At 36.3% G+C, this 16,109-nt stretch overlaps 1 protein-coding gene across 7 annotated transcripts in view; it reads left to right on the top strand.

Moving 5' to 3' along the window:
- srgap1a (SLIT-ROBO Rho GTPase activating protein 1a) overlaps positions 1-16,109 on the top strand; it is a 118,844-nt gene that overhangs the window by 32,491 nt on the left and 70,244 nt on the right. For all 7 annotated transcript variants that reach the window (XR_014209432.1, XM_082182784.1, XM_082182786.1 and 4 more), the window contains exons 2-3: positions 3,500-3,695; positions 12,303-12,465. Coding sequence is in view for 6 of the 7 variants with exons in the window: in XM_082182784.1 (XP_082038910.1) it covers positions 3,500-3,695; positions 12,303-12,465 (359 nt within the window). In the remaining variant the exon portion in view is untranslated. The remainder of the gene's footprint in view (positions 1-3,499; positions 3,696-12,302; positions 12,466-16,109) is intronic.

The raw sequence follows: 16,109 nt of genomic DNA, 5'->3' as shown, positions 1-16,109 counted from the left end.
AAGCTGCATTGAAACTGCAATTTGGACCTTCAAACCGTTGTACCCCATTAAAGTCCACTATATGGAGAAAAATCCTGTAATGTTTTCATCAAAAACCTTAATTTCTTTTCGACTGAAGAAAGAAAGAAATGAACATCTTGGATGACGTGGGGGTGAGTGAATTATCAGGAAATTTTCATTTCAATTCAATAAGATTTCTACTGTTCTGGGTCTTTGTAATTTCTTACTTTTAACGTACAATGGAGGTCATAAAAGGTTCAGAAATGGTCGCAGCTATCTTTAAATGGACCCAGGCCCTGTTGTTTGCTCACATACTTTTCCTGCGCTTTAAAGAATAGCATCCCAGCTATTAGCTATCTTAGTAACCCACCTGCGAGAGCCGAAATTGTTAAAGCTAACTGTAGAGACAGAGAGTGGAAGGCTAATTATCTTGGATTCCACCTTCAGGTCTTGTTTGTGCAGTATCAGACGGCTCACAGGTGCTCACATCTATCTCTCTGTTTGAAGTGGATCACAGGGGCTTTGATCCGACACACGGTCTCACACATGCTTGAGCACACTGACTCCATGCAGATGTTTACCATACACATGACCTCACAGGGCCAAGAATTCTCTTTGTAATCGCAGAGGGTCACTCGATACCGGTGACGAAGGAAAGCTGAGCGCAGAAAGTTTTATATTGCTCTTGGAATCTCTTTGAATGTCGTTGAGGTAATGGTGTATTGTGGATTATGTAACGGATTTTTAATCAGCGGGATATTAGTGCAAAATATGACATGTCGGAAATTTTTTATGGCCTAATTAAGTGGCCCTTATGAGAAAATATTTGACTGCAGCAGGTCACCAGTCAGAACAAAGTGTTCCAGACAGACAGGCGTGGAGGTTTTTTTTCTTTTTCTTTTTTTTCCCAGGCATCTTGTGCTACAATTCTTATTTTTTGGGGGATATATTTATAGCCTGTTATTAAAAATCGTGCATTGGTTCTCTACGTTTGTTGCTTAATCTACTTTTTAATTCTTATTTTTTATTTAATAAAAAAAAATATTAAACTTATTTCATTTATTTAATTTTTTTTTAATAATTTTTTTAATCAACTATGAGAAGTTGTGCTACAGTATTACCATCAAAACACCTAATTAGCAACAAAATTGCAACTTTGATCGGATTTTTAGACAATTAGTGTTTGAAATTACACTTATAGGAATTACTACGACGTTTCCATTTATTATGCATAGTCTATTTTTTGCATAGTTTTTTGATGGCTATGAGTTTTTATTTTTTTATTTATTTAAATAATTATAAAAAAAATGTTTTGCAATCTATTGTATAAAGTGCTAGGCCTAAATAAATTGGCTTGACATGACTTGACTGGAGTGCTGAATTGCAGAGCTGGTGCAAACATATCCACATCGCTATGATCAGAATCAGATGCTTTCTTAACTATTGCTTTCTCACATCTATCCTTTTAGTTGTGTTTGTTTTGTTATTGAGAGGAAAGCGTGCAGCACATATGATATGATGCAATACGGTACGAGAGGCCGTGCTGTACTGTGAATAAGTGTCGGCTGAAGGGCGTTGTTAGGCATGACGCGAATTGCCTACAATCCCTTCAGCCATGACTCATTCACCATACAGCACGCCTCGAGTACCTTATTGCTTTTATAAAATGGTTACCACACAATGCAAATATTAAAACCAAAAATGTATATAATAATGTTACTTTTTTGAAGTAAATTCATTAGATGCGATCCTTCCGCTAAAAAAATAGTTCCTGACAGTGACAGTAAATGTCATGAGAATATAGTGTAACGTGCCTCATTGTGTGGAGCTCAAATAAAAACAGAGAATTGGAACTGTTCTCATCCACTGTCATTTATTATTTTCTCACACACATGCATCTGCTCATCTCTCTGCATGAGAAAACATCTGTTTTCCATCTTTTAGTTTAAAACAGACAGATTCGTGGCACAGCATGAGTGTAAATTGATGGACATAAAGTACCATACCTGCAACAGAAAACTGTTAAATGCAGTTATTTTCCTTGCACTTCGGAAACCGTGGGCTTCCACACATCAAGGTATCTTCCATCGACTCTTTGAAAGTGGGAAGGGTGTGGCCTCAAAATTAAAGGTGAATAACGCAACATAACGCCAGCAGGGGTCACTCATAATTCATTACATAAATAATAAACAGTTCATTTTCGCTAAAATACATAATACACGGAACTATATTGATTGTTTATGTTGCTAAGGATGGTTGTTAAGGGTGTTGCACAGAAACGTTGGGTGAAGCCGTCATAATAGCCTTGCTTTATCGTGAATAAATCACAGCTATTGACCAATCAGAACCAAGGACTTGAAGTAACCATTTTATAGTTACTGTTCATATTCATCTAAACGGATCAACAGTCAGCGTGGATGGTGCCAGTGTGCACTTAAATTCAAATGTTTCCTGAGTATTTTATATTGGCATGGTTTATTTTGCAAACAAAATGACTCGTCAATTTCCTTAGTGCCTGCTTTGCTAATGTTAATGTTAGCGATGCGCCTTTTGCACTTCACGTTCAGTGATAATAACACTGCCATCTAGTGGTCGGGGTTTAAACAGAACACAAAGCCACTGCCACAAGTCTTGAATGTAAAAAAGAAATAAAACATAAATATTGATAGTGTTTTTGAGAATCGATACAGTATCATCAAACATAATATCATGATATTCACGTTTCTCTATATTTTCTTGCACCCTTATAAAAAAACTGTTCATGTTTAAACATGTTTTCTGTAATACAGTCAGACAGGCTGTTGATACGATTGTTTGGGGGCTCGCACGAGATACAATTAGCATAATGTTGTTGAAATATTTGTGCTATTAGAACATCTAGCTATTGTGTAACTTGTCAAAGTGGATATTGTGGTTCAGATCCCACATTTATGAAAAATACATGAAACATGTTGGGCCACTTGAGGGCTGAGAGAGGAAGTCTGAATGTATATTATGGTATGGAGCTACTGAGCCTCCACAGTGGACTGCAAATTTAATGAGCTCCATTTCCAATGACAAGGGGGCAATCACATGAGGAAACCGGAGGTAATTTGGGCAACAACAAAAAAAAGCTTGTTAAATGGTAGTGCCTGCATGGCTGTACAAGCTGTACACACATTGGCTTTAGAGAGCCATTAAGTGAGTTTCTGGGACCGTTCCTCATTCCGGCTGTAATGAAATGCAGCACAAGGGCATTACCTGCTCCACTTGATGAGCCTGGATTATTGTAGCATTGCTGATACTGCACAATGAAACTTGCTCAGGGCAAATCTGAATGGTTTATTTATGGAAGATATATTGCTGGCCATTTTTAAAAATGTAGTCTTACTTCGCTGAGCTGCTAGCAAGAGGTTTCCAAAGAACTTTTGAAGCATGCAATGAAACTGTGCCTTCACTCCATTCATGATTTCTGTTGAGAGACTCTTCCAACAAACAATGTTTGGTTGTGTTTGTTCAGAGATTCGAGCCCAACTGGTGGAACAGCAGAAATGTCTGGAGCAGCAGACAGACATGAGGGTCCAGCTCCTTCAGGACCTCCAGGACTTCTTTCGCAAGAAGTCCGAGATCGAGATGGAGTACTCGCGCAACCTGGAGAAGCTCGCCGAACGCTTCATGGCCAAGACCAGGAGCACCAAGGACCACCAGCAATATAAGTGAGTGTGTTGTATTACTGGCGACGACTTTTTGATTTGAATCTAGAAACTTTTGCTCTCGTGAGTCTCGTCCCAGATCTTTAACCACTGACCCACAGCATCATTATTATTTCTAAAATGCTATGAACAGTTTGACTTCTGTTGAACTGCTATGTGTGCTATGTGCCATATGAACTTTTTTTAAATGATGTAATGCAAATGATGGTGTCACCTATTTACATTAAGTGGAAATAGGAAGTAATCCTGCTTATCTTTAATTTTTTTATTAATAAATGGCACAAAGGAATTGAGATATAGATGATGCTTTCCCATCTGAAATGGATCCCTAAATTATGTTTTATATACCTGTGTATATGTATGTGTTTATATATATATATATATATATATATATATGTATATGTGTGTGTGTGTATATATGAATAAGAAAATGGAATAGAAAAGCAATATGTGATCAAGGCAGGTTTGACTGTGTTGGCCTTCTTTCTAATCACTGAATAACTTTTTGTAGCTTAATAAGGAGGATTAATACATTTAATTATACATTAAAGACTGTGCTGTTATTTTACATTTGATTACTTGATTACATTTCTATATATTTCCTAACTGAATATATTACTGTTAGACCTGAAAATCTTAAAGCACTGTTACATGTGCCAAAAACAACATTGCGACGTGCGATTCATTCGTTAAGTAGGAAATAATCATTATAGGCTCCTTGATATTGTAAATTTCACATCATTAGTAAAATATATACATCTCTCAATGAGCCTATAACGAGTCTTTATTTCTTAATCATTATTATTCCCTGTAATTGATCTTTTCCTGCTGCTTTATTCTCAGTATAGTGCAGTATTTAGACACTATGAAATATTGACAGGAACAAAGTCAAACCGTGATCATCATGGTCTTATTATGCCAGTTCAGTCACTGGCTGGAAAATAGTCTATATCAACATAATGTTAGTACAGAAACCAAAAATATTTTTAAAACTCAAAATATGGTGTGTGTTTGCTTTTCATTTCTGTAAATAGACCAAATGCTGGTTTAATCGCCCTAAATGAGTCCAGCAGCTGTGTGCACAACTGGAGGCAATGGAGAACCTCGTCGTGGCACTTGTGGTTTATGTGGCCTGTTGGTTTGAGCGAAGTATAAGATACTTGACACAACTCACTACCATATTCTGAAACACAAGATGCCAAATTTGCCCGTTTTTAAATAGCCTACCTGACAGAGTATTAACAGATGCAGAAGTAAAGAAGGGTACATATTACAGTGTGAGGTTATTGGTGAAGATCTGCATTTTTGCCTTTAAGAGATAAAAAACAACAACTATAAAGTCCTGATGTAAGGTTTGGGAGCCATTTCTAAAGCCGGTTTAGCTCAGATGTGTTTGTTGAATGAAATCAGCATGAGCTTTATTAACTGGGATATTCGCGCATCCCAGAGTTGTTAGAAAGAACATCTATTTTAAAATCTTTTCGAGTCGGTTTAACAGGTCTTTTAGCTAAATTTCGACTCTTTTGTAACCACAGGGCTTCAGCAAAGAGGTCCACACTATTGCCACTGTCTTTGTATCCCATTTTGTTCCGTAGTCCAGAGGTCTGGCCCAGTGTCTGACCGATGGCGTCTAGATGAGGCCAGCTGAGCCAAAGTAGAGGGTGTGTTTTACCCTTTTGTTGAAGTTGGCCTGATATATGCAGTCAGCAGAATTCTGCAAAACCAGTGAGAGGAAAGATTATGTGACTGTTTGTCAAGAAACAGTTTACTGTACTGTTTGTTTATTGTAGTCACAGAATCAATCTTCTCACCAGCACTAGGAGCATCTCAGGTGACTCTCAGAGCAAAGTGTGATGGATCGGGCCTGAAAGTTGAATACCAGAGAGATGTGGTCACATTACCACGCATGGCTAGTGTACGTATGGATTTGGTTAGTTCCTAACCGAAAGTTTCCATTTTTGAGTCTTTTTTTTTTTGTACAGAAAATTTGATTTATGACTTCTGTAGAGGATTGTGGGTAGATAAAAAGTAAAAACATAGAATTGACCACAGGATCTAATTTCGCTACAAAATTAAAGTGCTAGGGCGATAAATCGGCCATTTTAGGCCATTTTGCTTGACCAACACAAGCGGTAGCTCCGTTGTGTCATTTGTAATCTACTAGCAGCCTTGACAATACATTATGCACATTTTACACTAACTTATTCTGCAAGGATGCATTACATTTAATCAAACTTAACAAAGACTTCTACATTGTTACAAAAAATTCTATTCCAAAAACATTCTGTTTGAACTTTCTATTCATCAAAGAATCCTGAAAAAAAAAATCAGTTTCCACAAAAATATTAAGCAGCACAACTGCACAACATTGGTAATATAAATGTTACACTAAATCAGCATATTCGATTGATTTCTAAAGGATCATGTGACTCTGAAGCCTGGAGAAATGGCTGAAAATCCAGCTTTGCCATCACAGAAATAAATAACATTTTAAAATATATTAAAATAGAAAACATTTTATTACTGTTTTACTGTATTTTTGATTAAATAAATGCGGCCTCGTTGAACATGAACATAAGAGACTTCTTTCAAAAACATTAAAAACATTACCGACGGCATAACTTTTTTGGCGTGTGTTTCAATAATCAAATATTTTTGTGAATTCCCAGTAAATATTGAATGGAAAAAATGTTTGATTTTCAGTTTATATGTCAATTCCTGTCATTTAACAGTTGTAGCCTATATTTAGGCATTCACACCACCCCACCCTCTAGTTATTGATGTCATGACCGCTCCAGGTTCTGTCCTCACTTGTGCACATTTACAAGGCATGGTATTGTGAGCTGTGTGATTAAACTTCTGCCAGATGACACTGTCTTGTGCTTAGTTTAGTGCACGTGTTTGTTGAGCTAACAGGCACTGCATACAGTTTGCCCAAGGAGGGGTGCAGGGCTCAGGATAGGAACTATTTAATTATATTTTGCAGAGGCCTTTTAGCCAAATAGACTTTCCACAAGGACACGTTTCCTGTAGGAAACTGAGTGCCAGTGTTTTTTTAGGGTACAGTAGGTCTGAACCGTTTTCATATTGGTTACACGCCGAAAATGAAATGGAATGCACTTCATATAAAGTATTATGATGAAATGCTATGCCCCAGTAAGTTCGTTCGGGTTTTAGTTGTCTGCGTGATTGCACCTTCACTCACATTCATTTTGATGACCTTGCTGTTGGCTGCCAAACCCTCCAGTGAAGCGCTCTAGTTTGCTCTGGCATTTCGCAATCGATGAGCTGTCAATATAATGTTTGCGATCTGCAGGATGTTTACACCAGCACCGAATGAAGTTCCTCTGGCTACTGTGTTGATGTAGTTACTGGATCGCTTGTAGTTGTGGTGTATTTATGCCACTGGTGATGATCTGTTGGGTTATTATGATATCAGCAGATTAGGACCACATTCATTTTAGTGTAATTCATTTGGGTAATTGCCACCAATGTTGTTATATAGACTTGCTTACACCTGGGAACTGGCACATTGGTATCGCTTTCTTTAGAAAATGTTACGGAATTTATAATGGCTTTTCAGTGGCAGTTTTGACTTATCTAGATCTTCTAAACAGACATTGGAGACATTGATTTCATCATTCATTATTATATCGTTCCCTAAATTTTGTTGTAAAAATGTTTTAAAAAAAACATGCACAAATAATTAAATATCTGTCCTTATTTACTCACTCACATTTTGTTTAAACCCTTAATGACTTTCTTTGGAATTAAATAAATTAGGTATTTTAAAGAACACAACTATATAAGAGAGCAAATCGTTATTTTAAATCAGTTCTTTTCAGTGAACGGGGTTGATTCAGTTCGGTTCTCAGATAAAACTGAACAATTTGTTCAGTGATTCCAAATATAGCACATAATGCCATTTATGCTACTTGTATGATACTTTTTGTTTGTTTTTGGAGCTTGACAGATGTGGTCAGTGTTATTTAAGTATTATTTATTATTTATTATTGTACTTAATTTTGTTATGTTCTATTTCTATTTTGTGGTATTTTATATAGCTTTATTTTACTAAAACTAAAATAAATAAAAAATAATTTTAGTACTTGAACTTATTTTATTTCAGTTAGTTGCCTAGGCAAATTTTCAGATTTGCGTAACCTTTTTTTAAAAGTATTTTTTTAATCTAATATTTATATTTTGTTTTATTTCTTCTTTATTTCAATAAATGAAAATTAGATAACAATAACAAAATTGTTCAGTGTGAACCAAGCGTGCCGCACAAGCCCTGAAAAGTGAAGCCAAAACATCTCGATCGCCCCCCGGTGACTGGTCCTAGTATAGGTCATAAGCCCCGCCTCCCCGTGTTATTCAACGGGACGTGAGACCAACTAAACAATTAAATTACACTTCAAATATCTTTTTTCCAAAGGTGGTTTCTTTCATTTGCTGTCGTTTTTATCACGCTGATGTAAGTTCAAGTGTCTGTTTCAAAAATAAGTTGGTTTTTAGTTAGTTACGTGATGCGGTGGTGTAACGTCATGATTGACAGCTGTGATTGACAGGTTCTCTGAGCAAGTAGTAGCTGAAGCACCAACGGACATTTTTTCGGGATCTTCGGAGGACTGAGGAGATTGTATTTACTTTATTTTAACAAGCCTCTTGTCGCACGGCAATCAATTTTTAAAAAAGTGTGCAGAATCCACTCTCCCTGAGTGCATTCTGCGAGAGTGAGGGCGGAGCGTTGATTTCGCGGCTTTACTTCCTGCTCACTACTGCGCAGGTCTGGTCCCGAGATCGCTACAGCGCAGACTCAAGTTCCAATATGTCAGCGCCATATCGGGACTCTGGCGGCTTCAGTTCTCATCAATGGAAGAGAGCGAAGGGGCGTCGTCCATCTTTTTTTACAGTCTATGGTGTGAACTGTTGTTGTATGGAAAAGTGTGAAGATTCTTCAAAATACCAATTTTTTTGTTTCACAGAAGAAAATTAGTCATGAGGGTTTGGAATGATAAGAGAGTAAGTAAATAATAACCGTTTTCACTTTTGGGTGAATTATTGTTTAAAAGTTTGTTTTGACACCACTTTTTTTATTCCCAGTCCATTTGGGTAAATTTTTTTAACATTTTGTTGAAAGTGTTCTGTTCCCTTGAGATGATCTAGTCATCTTGCTCTTTTGCCTTAATTTCTATATCGTCGTTTTCTCTTCTCAACTTATTTTGCAGTTTTTGATCAAATTAAGCTCTGTGGAAGCACCAAGATGTGAGCTGTGCAGTGAAGAGCAGTGGAGAGCTGTATAGCCCTTTGGAGGGCGAGGTGGTCGCTTTGAGGCCAGTTATTATTTAATCTTGTCTGAGCAGTAGAGCTGATTTACTGAAGCCTTTAATGTTGCAGCTGGCTCTCTGCTCTACTCAGCAGTAATGGCTGCTTTTGTATCAGCTCTGATTAGTCACGTCACGGGCTTTCCAAATGAACTCATCATGTCTTTTGATTTCCCAGTGTGACTACTTCCCTCCCAGTTATCATCACTCCTATGCCCACCATGGCTGTGAGCTAATAGACTCTACGACTGATTCCTGTTACTGTATATATATTTTTTACTTATTGAATAATTGTATGTATTTACTTATTTGCGTATGTGAGCTCTAGAATTAGGATATGTCATTTGCACATATTAAATATATAAATGTTTTTTTTTTTTTATGTGATTATTTATTTAACAAATGAATGTTAGATCTCTCTTTCTCCATTTCCCCTGGCTGCATTCTTCATTAAGACACATTTGGCTCAATATTTTTAATTCTATGATCTAGTATGAAGTAGGGCTGCCCCTTAAAAGTCGACAAAAAGAGGCTTTGTTGATAAGATTTTAATTAGTCGGCTAGTCGCAGAATAAAACAAAAAACACCACAGGAATCAGTCCGATGGACAGTTTAATACCACTTGTCCATGTGGTAATTATATCGGGCATGAAATCCAAACGTCACTTTTCATTCATTGACATCAAACATGGCTTATCATTTGAAAAAAAAAGAAGTAGCTTTAACATTAGCCACTTTACATGGCCACTTGCTCAGTTAACCTAGATAAATGTGCGCTATTATTAGGTGCGCATATTCAATGTTCGTGCAGAGTGTGTACGCTAAATTACTGCACTTACTGCATGACATGTTTAACTGCATCCATACTGCGGAGATGAGAGTCAGCGTTAACATCTTTGCCTCCAACATTGACTCAGAAAACACTAGCATTCCTTTAGTTTTTTTCCGACACATTCATAGGCTCATTATTATGGTTTAGTATTTCTCTGTGATGTAGAACAATGTTAGTAATGTTACATATAATATTCTTTGTCAGCCCTGAAACTTGAAACTTGACCTGAAAACAACCATTTTCCGTTATTTAATAAATTTAAAGTTTAAATTTAAATTTAAAGTTATTAAATGAATATTCCATTGTTAGGGTTTGTGAGGTAGACCAAGTTTTCTCTTATCCTCCACTCATGCCTTCCAGGAATGTATTAGCCGTGTTACTATATAATCTTGTTGCCTTTTTTATTCATGCATTTCAGTGCTCAAGAAGCATAAGCTATGTTTTTGCTACTTTATGAATCCGAATCATGTGTACACTTTCAGCTTTCTGACATCCCAGCTTGACTCTGTTGAATCGTACTGTACATACACTCTGTGTTACTGTATGATTCTTTAAACACAGTACACACAATCCTGAAAGCGTGCTTTAGAGGCTGAGACGGACTTGTGAAAGGATTTACAGTAATTGCAGACTGACAGAAAGCGCACAGGCTCTCATAATTCTCCCTGCAATGTGAATCCCTGGCGTATTCATATTGTGACCATGCATCTTTAGGCTTTTAGCTCAATTAGATTATCCATTTGATCCAACCCTGGCTGTCTAAACAAATCAGTTACTCTAAGGAATGTCTATCATCTTTATGGACTTTGTTTCCTGTTTTTGAAGAACACTGTTAAGGTTAAAAACTAGATGTATTGGTGCGGATACATATTTCCTTCACCTGCAGTGATGAAATGCATTGCCTGTTTTGTAGGGAGGGTTGTGAAGGGAAATGGAGCTGAAAAATACTTCCTTGCTTACTTCCAAATGTCTATCAGCTGCCAATGTCACCTCCTCCTCAAATGCAGATTTTCTTCTGCGTTTTTTTACTTGATACAGCATTGCTATTACTATTGCTAAAATTTAGGGGGTAAGACGTTTGTTTTAGCCTGTATTTTGTTTCTTTATTCTTCTGGAAGAACAAGGAACTGCTAGGAGACACAAAGAGCTATAGATGAATGAGAATTTAAAATAGCAGAAAACGTGAAACTTTGATTGCTGATAAATAATAGATCTATTCAACATTTAAAAAAAATATTATTTCACCATATAATTAATATTAGTGCTCTAGTATTCTGATATGCTGATACTTTTCTTATTAAAGCTTTAAGCTGATTTTGAAACTAAGATGATGAAATAATTTCAACAAATCAATATTTTGTGCTCAAATAAACTACTGTTCAAAGGTCTGGGGTTGGTAAGAAATTTTTTTATGTTTTGAAAGAAGTCTCTACTGCTCATTCAGTCCGCATTTAAAAAAAAAAAAAAATCAACATACAGTAAAAACATTAATATTGTAAAATATTATTAATGTTAAAAATAACTTCTCTATTATAGTATATTTAAAATTTTATTTTTTTCCTGTGATGACAAAGCTGAATTTTCAGCATTCAGTCTCACGTGATCCTTCAGAAATCATTCTAATATGCTGATTTGGTGCTCTAGAAACATTTATTAATATTAGTATTATCAATGTTGAAAACAGATGTGCTGCTTAATATTTTGTGGAAACCGGGATAATTTATTTCAGGATTCTTTGATGAATAGAAAGTTCAAAAGAACATAATTTATTTGAAATAGAAATATTGTTTTATTTATCTTTTGTTAAACTTAAAAAATATATTTACTGTCAATTTTGATCAATTAAATGCATCCTTGCTGAATTTCTTATTTCTTAATTTCTTAAAAAAAAAATCTAACTGACCCTGAACTTTTGAATTTCATCAGTGGTGTGTTTATTTATAAAGTAGCTGGGTAATAAAGTGGAACAAAGTATTGTCATTCAGTCATTATCACAAAATAAACCCTTTCTGTCATATCAGATTTTTTTGGTGCTGTCCCTATGCAAATGAATATGAAAATATATAATGAAATACTAGAAACTGTTTGTCATATTGCAGGTACGAAACTTTCTGAATCTCCCATATGTCCCAGAAGCACATGATGTTCCACATTACTTTTAACTCCAACTCACGGTTCTGTTGCTCTGCATGCATGCTACAAAGTATCCACAGATCGTGAATGCTTAAATAGGCCATGTATCATCAAGGGAAGAGATGAGAGGGATGTTAATGTGTGTGTGCGATCCACGTGAATGGCTCTTAAGGCATCCTGATGGGTGCTGGGAAGATGGATCTGTCTGTGGTTTCATCCAGTTCATGAGTTAAGTGCACAGATGGTCCTGACAGCTCGCAGACAGGAGCCTTTCATTATGTTTGATCAGTGTCTATTTCTCTGTTTTTCTCTCACGTGCAGGAAAGACCAGAATCTCTTGTCCCCGGTGAACTGCTGGTACCTGTTGCTGAACCAGGTTCGACGGGAGAGCAAAGACCATGCGACATTGAGCGACATTTATCTGAACAACGTCATCATGCGCTTCATGCAGATTAGTGAAGACTCCACACGTCTTATGAAAAAGGTCAGTGTTTTTGATTACATTTCAAAGACTTCTAGTCTCTAAATGTTCTTTAACAGTCTCAAAATAACTTGTTGACTCCTGAAAACATGTTACATGCTTTAAAATTAAAAAGCATTTAAGGGAAAACACAACTTTTCACAACAACCTTTGATTATTCTTTTCTCTGTGTAAAAATGCTGTTTATAATTGTATGAATTCATGATTATTTATAAGTTATTCAGCTCTGCTAAATATTAAACTAATTATATAAAACTATGTTGTCAGTGCACTACAAATATGTTAATCAAACTTATTGAAAAGAGACAAGGCCTAATACAGATAAAAAAAAATATTATCTGCCATTCTGGAGAATAACAACCAGTTAATCAAGACACTACTTCACATTTACGCCATAAGATGTACAGTTATTTTTAGCTATGGAAATAGCAAAAAAATAAAAACCTCTTCGTTGAGCTACTTTCTTTTGTTCCTTTCTCTGACTATTGTTTTACTGTCAGTCCTCTTTCCTTTTTTTTTGTTATTCTTTTCCAAAAGCTATTTTTATTCCTTTGAATTTTTATATTTCAAGCAGTTCCTGGTATATTTTTGGACCCTAAAAGCAACTTTACAGCATATTTATGCCTTTCTTAAAGGGATAGTTCAGCCAAAAATGGAAATTCTGTGATCATTTGCTCACCTTGTTCCAAATTTGTATGATTAACTTTAGATTTTCGTCTTTACTTAGATTTTTATATATATATTATTTTGTGTTCCATAGAAGAAAGTAAATAAATAAGGTTACAATGAAATTATATATTTAAGTACTGAGTAATATTAAACAACAACTACTTATAGGGTTAGGGTAGGATTAGGGTTTTGTTGAGGGTTAGTTGCATGTAATTACGCATAATTTACTGTTATTACTATGGTAAGAACATGTAACATATGTAACAAGGACACTGTAACATAAAGTGTAATAAAAAAGTATTATAAAAATGTTACAACCGTTTTCGTCCATAATGAAATACAAATGAGGTTTAGTGTTGTTTTGGATCCCATGGACCTTCACAAACCAAATCTATATTTTATATAATATTTAAATCTTTTTATTTTCAATATATCCTCCACACAAGAAAGTAAATCATACAGGTTTGGAATGACATCAGGTGAATCTATGATAAAAGAATATCCATTTCTGGTTGAACTATCCCTTTAATAAGTGAAATACTACATGACATTTTGTCTTTGTTATGACAATCAGCGCACGTCTTGGTTTCTATCAGCTTCGTTATAGTAGAATGAGCTCAAATGGTAATGTTTAGTCAATGCGTTTGATGCGTAGTTTCCTGTGATTGTCATTTCTGTATAAATACTTTTGGACTACCTCAGCTGCTGCATTATAATACTATGCAAACCTTTTTGTGAATCGTAATTTCTTCACATGTGACCTATGCGCTGCTTTTGCGGTGTAAAGAGGACTTAAAGATTTTTAAAGTGTACCTGTGTGCAGTTTGTCCTTGCTTATCTCAGATATGGGGCATGTGATGTTTTGTGTGGTGCGGGATTGTTTGTGTGCCTGTATTCGCTTGTCAGATTTACGATGCGAGTCCGGCCATACGGGACCTCTGGTTCTGGGCTGCGGTTCTGTTCTGAGAAGTTCCTAAAGACCGAGCTCTAATCATGGCCTCCTGCCTGTCGTTTGATGTCTGCGGCCCCGTGACCAAGACGACGTGGCGGTCCCTCCAGCGCAGGCCACAGAAGGGGGACAACTCCCAAACAGATTATGTGCTGCCATGCATGCGAGTCATATGAGACGACCACAACAGCAAATTACAAGGCTGGAATGTGGGAGGTATAAGTTTGGTCTCAAACAGGGGTTATTCAGAGGGCTTGACCAGCAGATCTGACTGGTTTTGAGATGGTAAAAAAAAAAATCATATTCTGTCATTATTTACCCATCTTTATGTTGTTCCTAACCAGTATGAGTTTCTTTCTTCCATCGAACACAAAATATGAAGTATTTTGGCCACTCTTTTAAAGGAACACACCGACTTTTTTGGACTTTAGCTTATTCTCCGTATCCCCCAGAGTTAGATAAGTCCATACATACACTTCTCATCTCCGTGCGTGATCACATGAGAAACAGCCATCTTCTAACCGTATACATACTGGGAACTATATTCTCAGAAGGCGAAGCACTGCTACTTCTATGGAGTGATTTGCTCGCTACTAGCTAGCTCGTCACGTTGGTTTTGTTGACGGAAGTAACAACAGTGCTTTTCAGGTGTTGCGCTAATCACTCCGCCCAAGTAGCAGTGCTTCGCTTTCTGAGAATATAGTTATATATATAATTAATATATATATATATATATATATATATATATATATATATATATATATATATATATATATATATATATACTATACAAATCACAACATGTAAATAGGAAAATGTTGGCGTTATTTTGTCACTATTTGGGAGCAGTAGGCTAGATGAAGCCGTTTACCTCCAGTCTTTGTGTTAAAGGGATACTCCACCGTTTTTTCATATTAAACTATGTTATTCCCTTAACTAAGACGAGTTGATACATACCTCTCTCATCTCAGTGCGTGCACTTAATCGCTCTGACGCGCGGTGACACTCTGATAGTACTTAGCTTAGCCCAGTATGGTCCAGTATCAATGGTATCTGACAGCAATGCATTTAGAAGTGACCAAACACATCAACGTTTTCCCTATTTAAAAACAATTACACAAGTAGTTATACGATCAAGTAGGGTGACACAAAATAAAACGTGGCGCTTTTCTAAGCGGGTTAAAAAGGATAACTATAATGTATGGCGGAATAGCACTTTCGGGAGTAATTCGACTCGGCGCAGTAAAAAGTCACGCCTGATCCTCTTCCTCTCACTTCTGTCAATAGTGGGAAGAGGATCAGGCGTGACTTTTTACTGCGACAAGTGAAGCATACGTACAATTGGTAAGAGACAAGGTTTTATGGAGTTATAGTATCCAACATAAGTTGATTGAGTTATAGGCTAATGTTACCGCTACAGCTGCCGCGATGTCTTGGAGATTCAACCAGATCACAAAATATGTCTTGAAACGACACCTCCGGCCATTTGGTTGGGTCATTGACACAGTTTTTAATTAAATAAGGGCTATCATAACCTATTGCAGTTAATTTTACAATGTACCGTTGCCGGTCGGCAGGCGTCAATGACTCGCAATACCACATTTTTGTCATTCAAATACACACGATGTTCTCAGTGTTTTCCCCCACGCCGACTCCACCCTCGCCACGCCCCCAACTATGACTAGATGCCGACTGTATGTATATGAAGACTTCAAAAAGTGTAAGCCCAAATCTACCAAAACTGCTAATGAAATGCCAAGTAACAATAACAGAGTCTCACAGACAACCATTAATCAAAGTGTTGCATGTGTAACGTTAAACTCCTTATGAAAAAACTGAGATATTCTTCTAAAGATCAGAAGAATATCTATTAGCCTACATGTTTATTTTAGTATGATCCTTACATATATAAATGATAAAAAAAAAAACGAATAAAAATAGCATTTCTCTAGGGAAATGTTATATCGTAAGAAATATCGTTATCGCAATACTCAACAACCATATCGCATATTTTCCCAGTATCGTGCTG

This window comes from Leuciscus leuciscus (genome assembly GCF_965113295.1).
Source record: "Leuciscus leuciscus genome assembly, chromosome: 10".
In the NCBI taxonomy this organism is placed as follows: domain Eukaryota; kingdom Metazoa; phylum Chordata; class Actinopteri; order Cypriniformes; family Leuciscidae; genus Leuciscus; species Leuciscus leuciscus.
The sequence above is the reverse complement of the archived record's forward strand: the minus strand, read 5'-3'. Positions and strand labels throughout refer to the sequence as shown.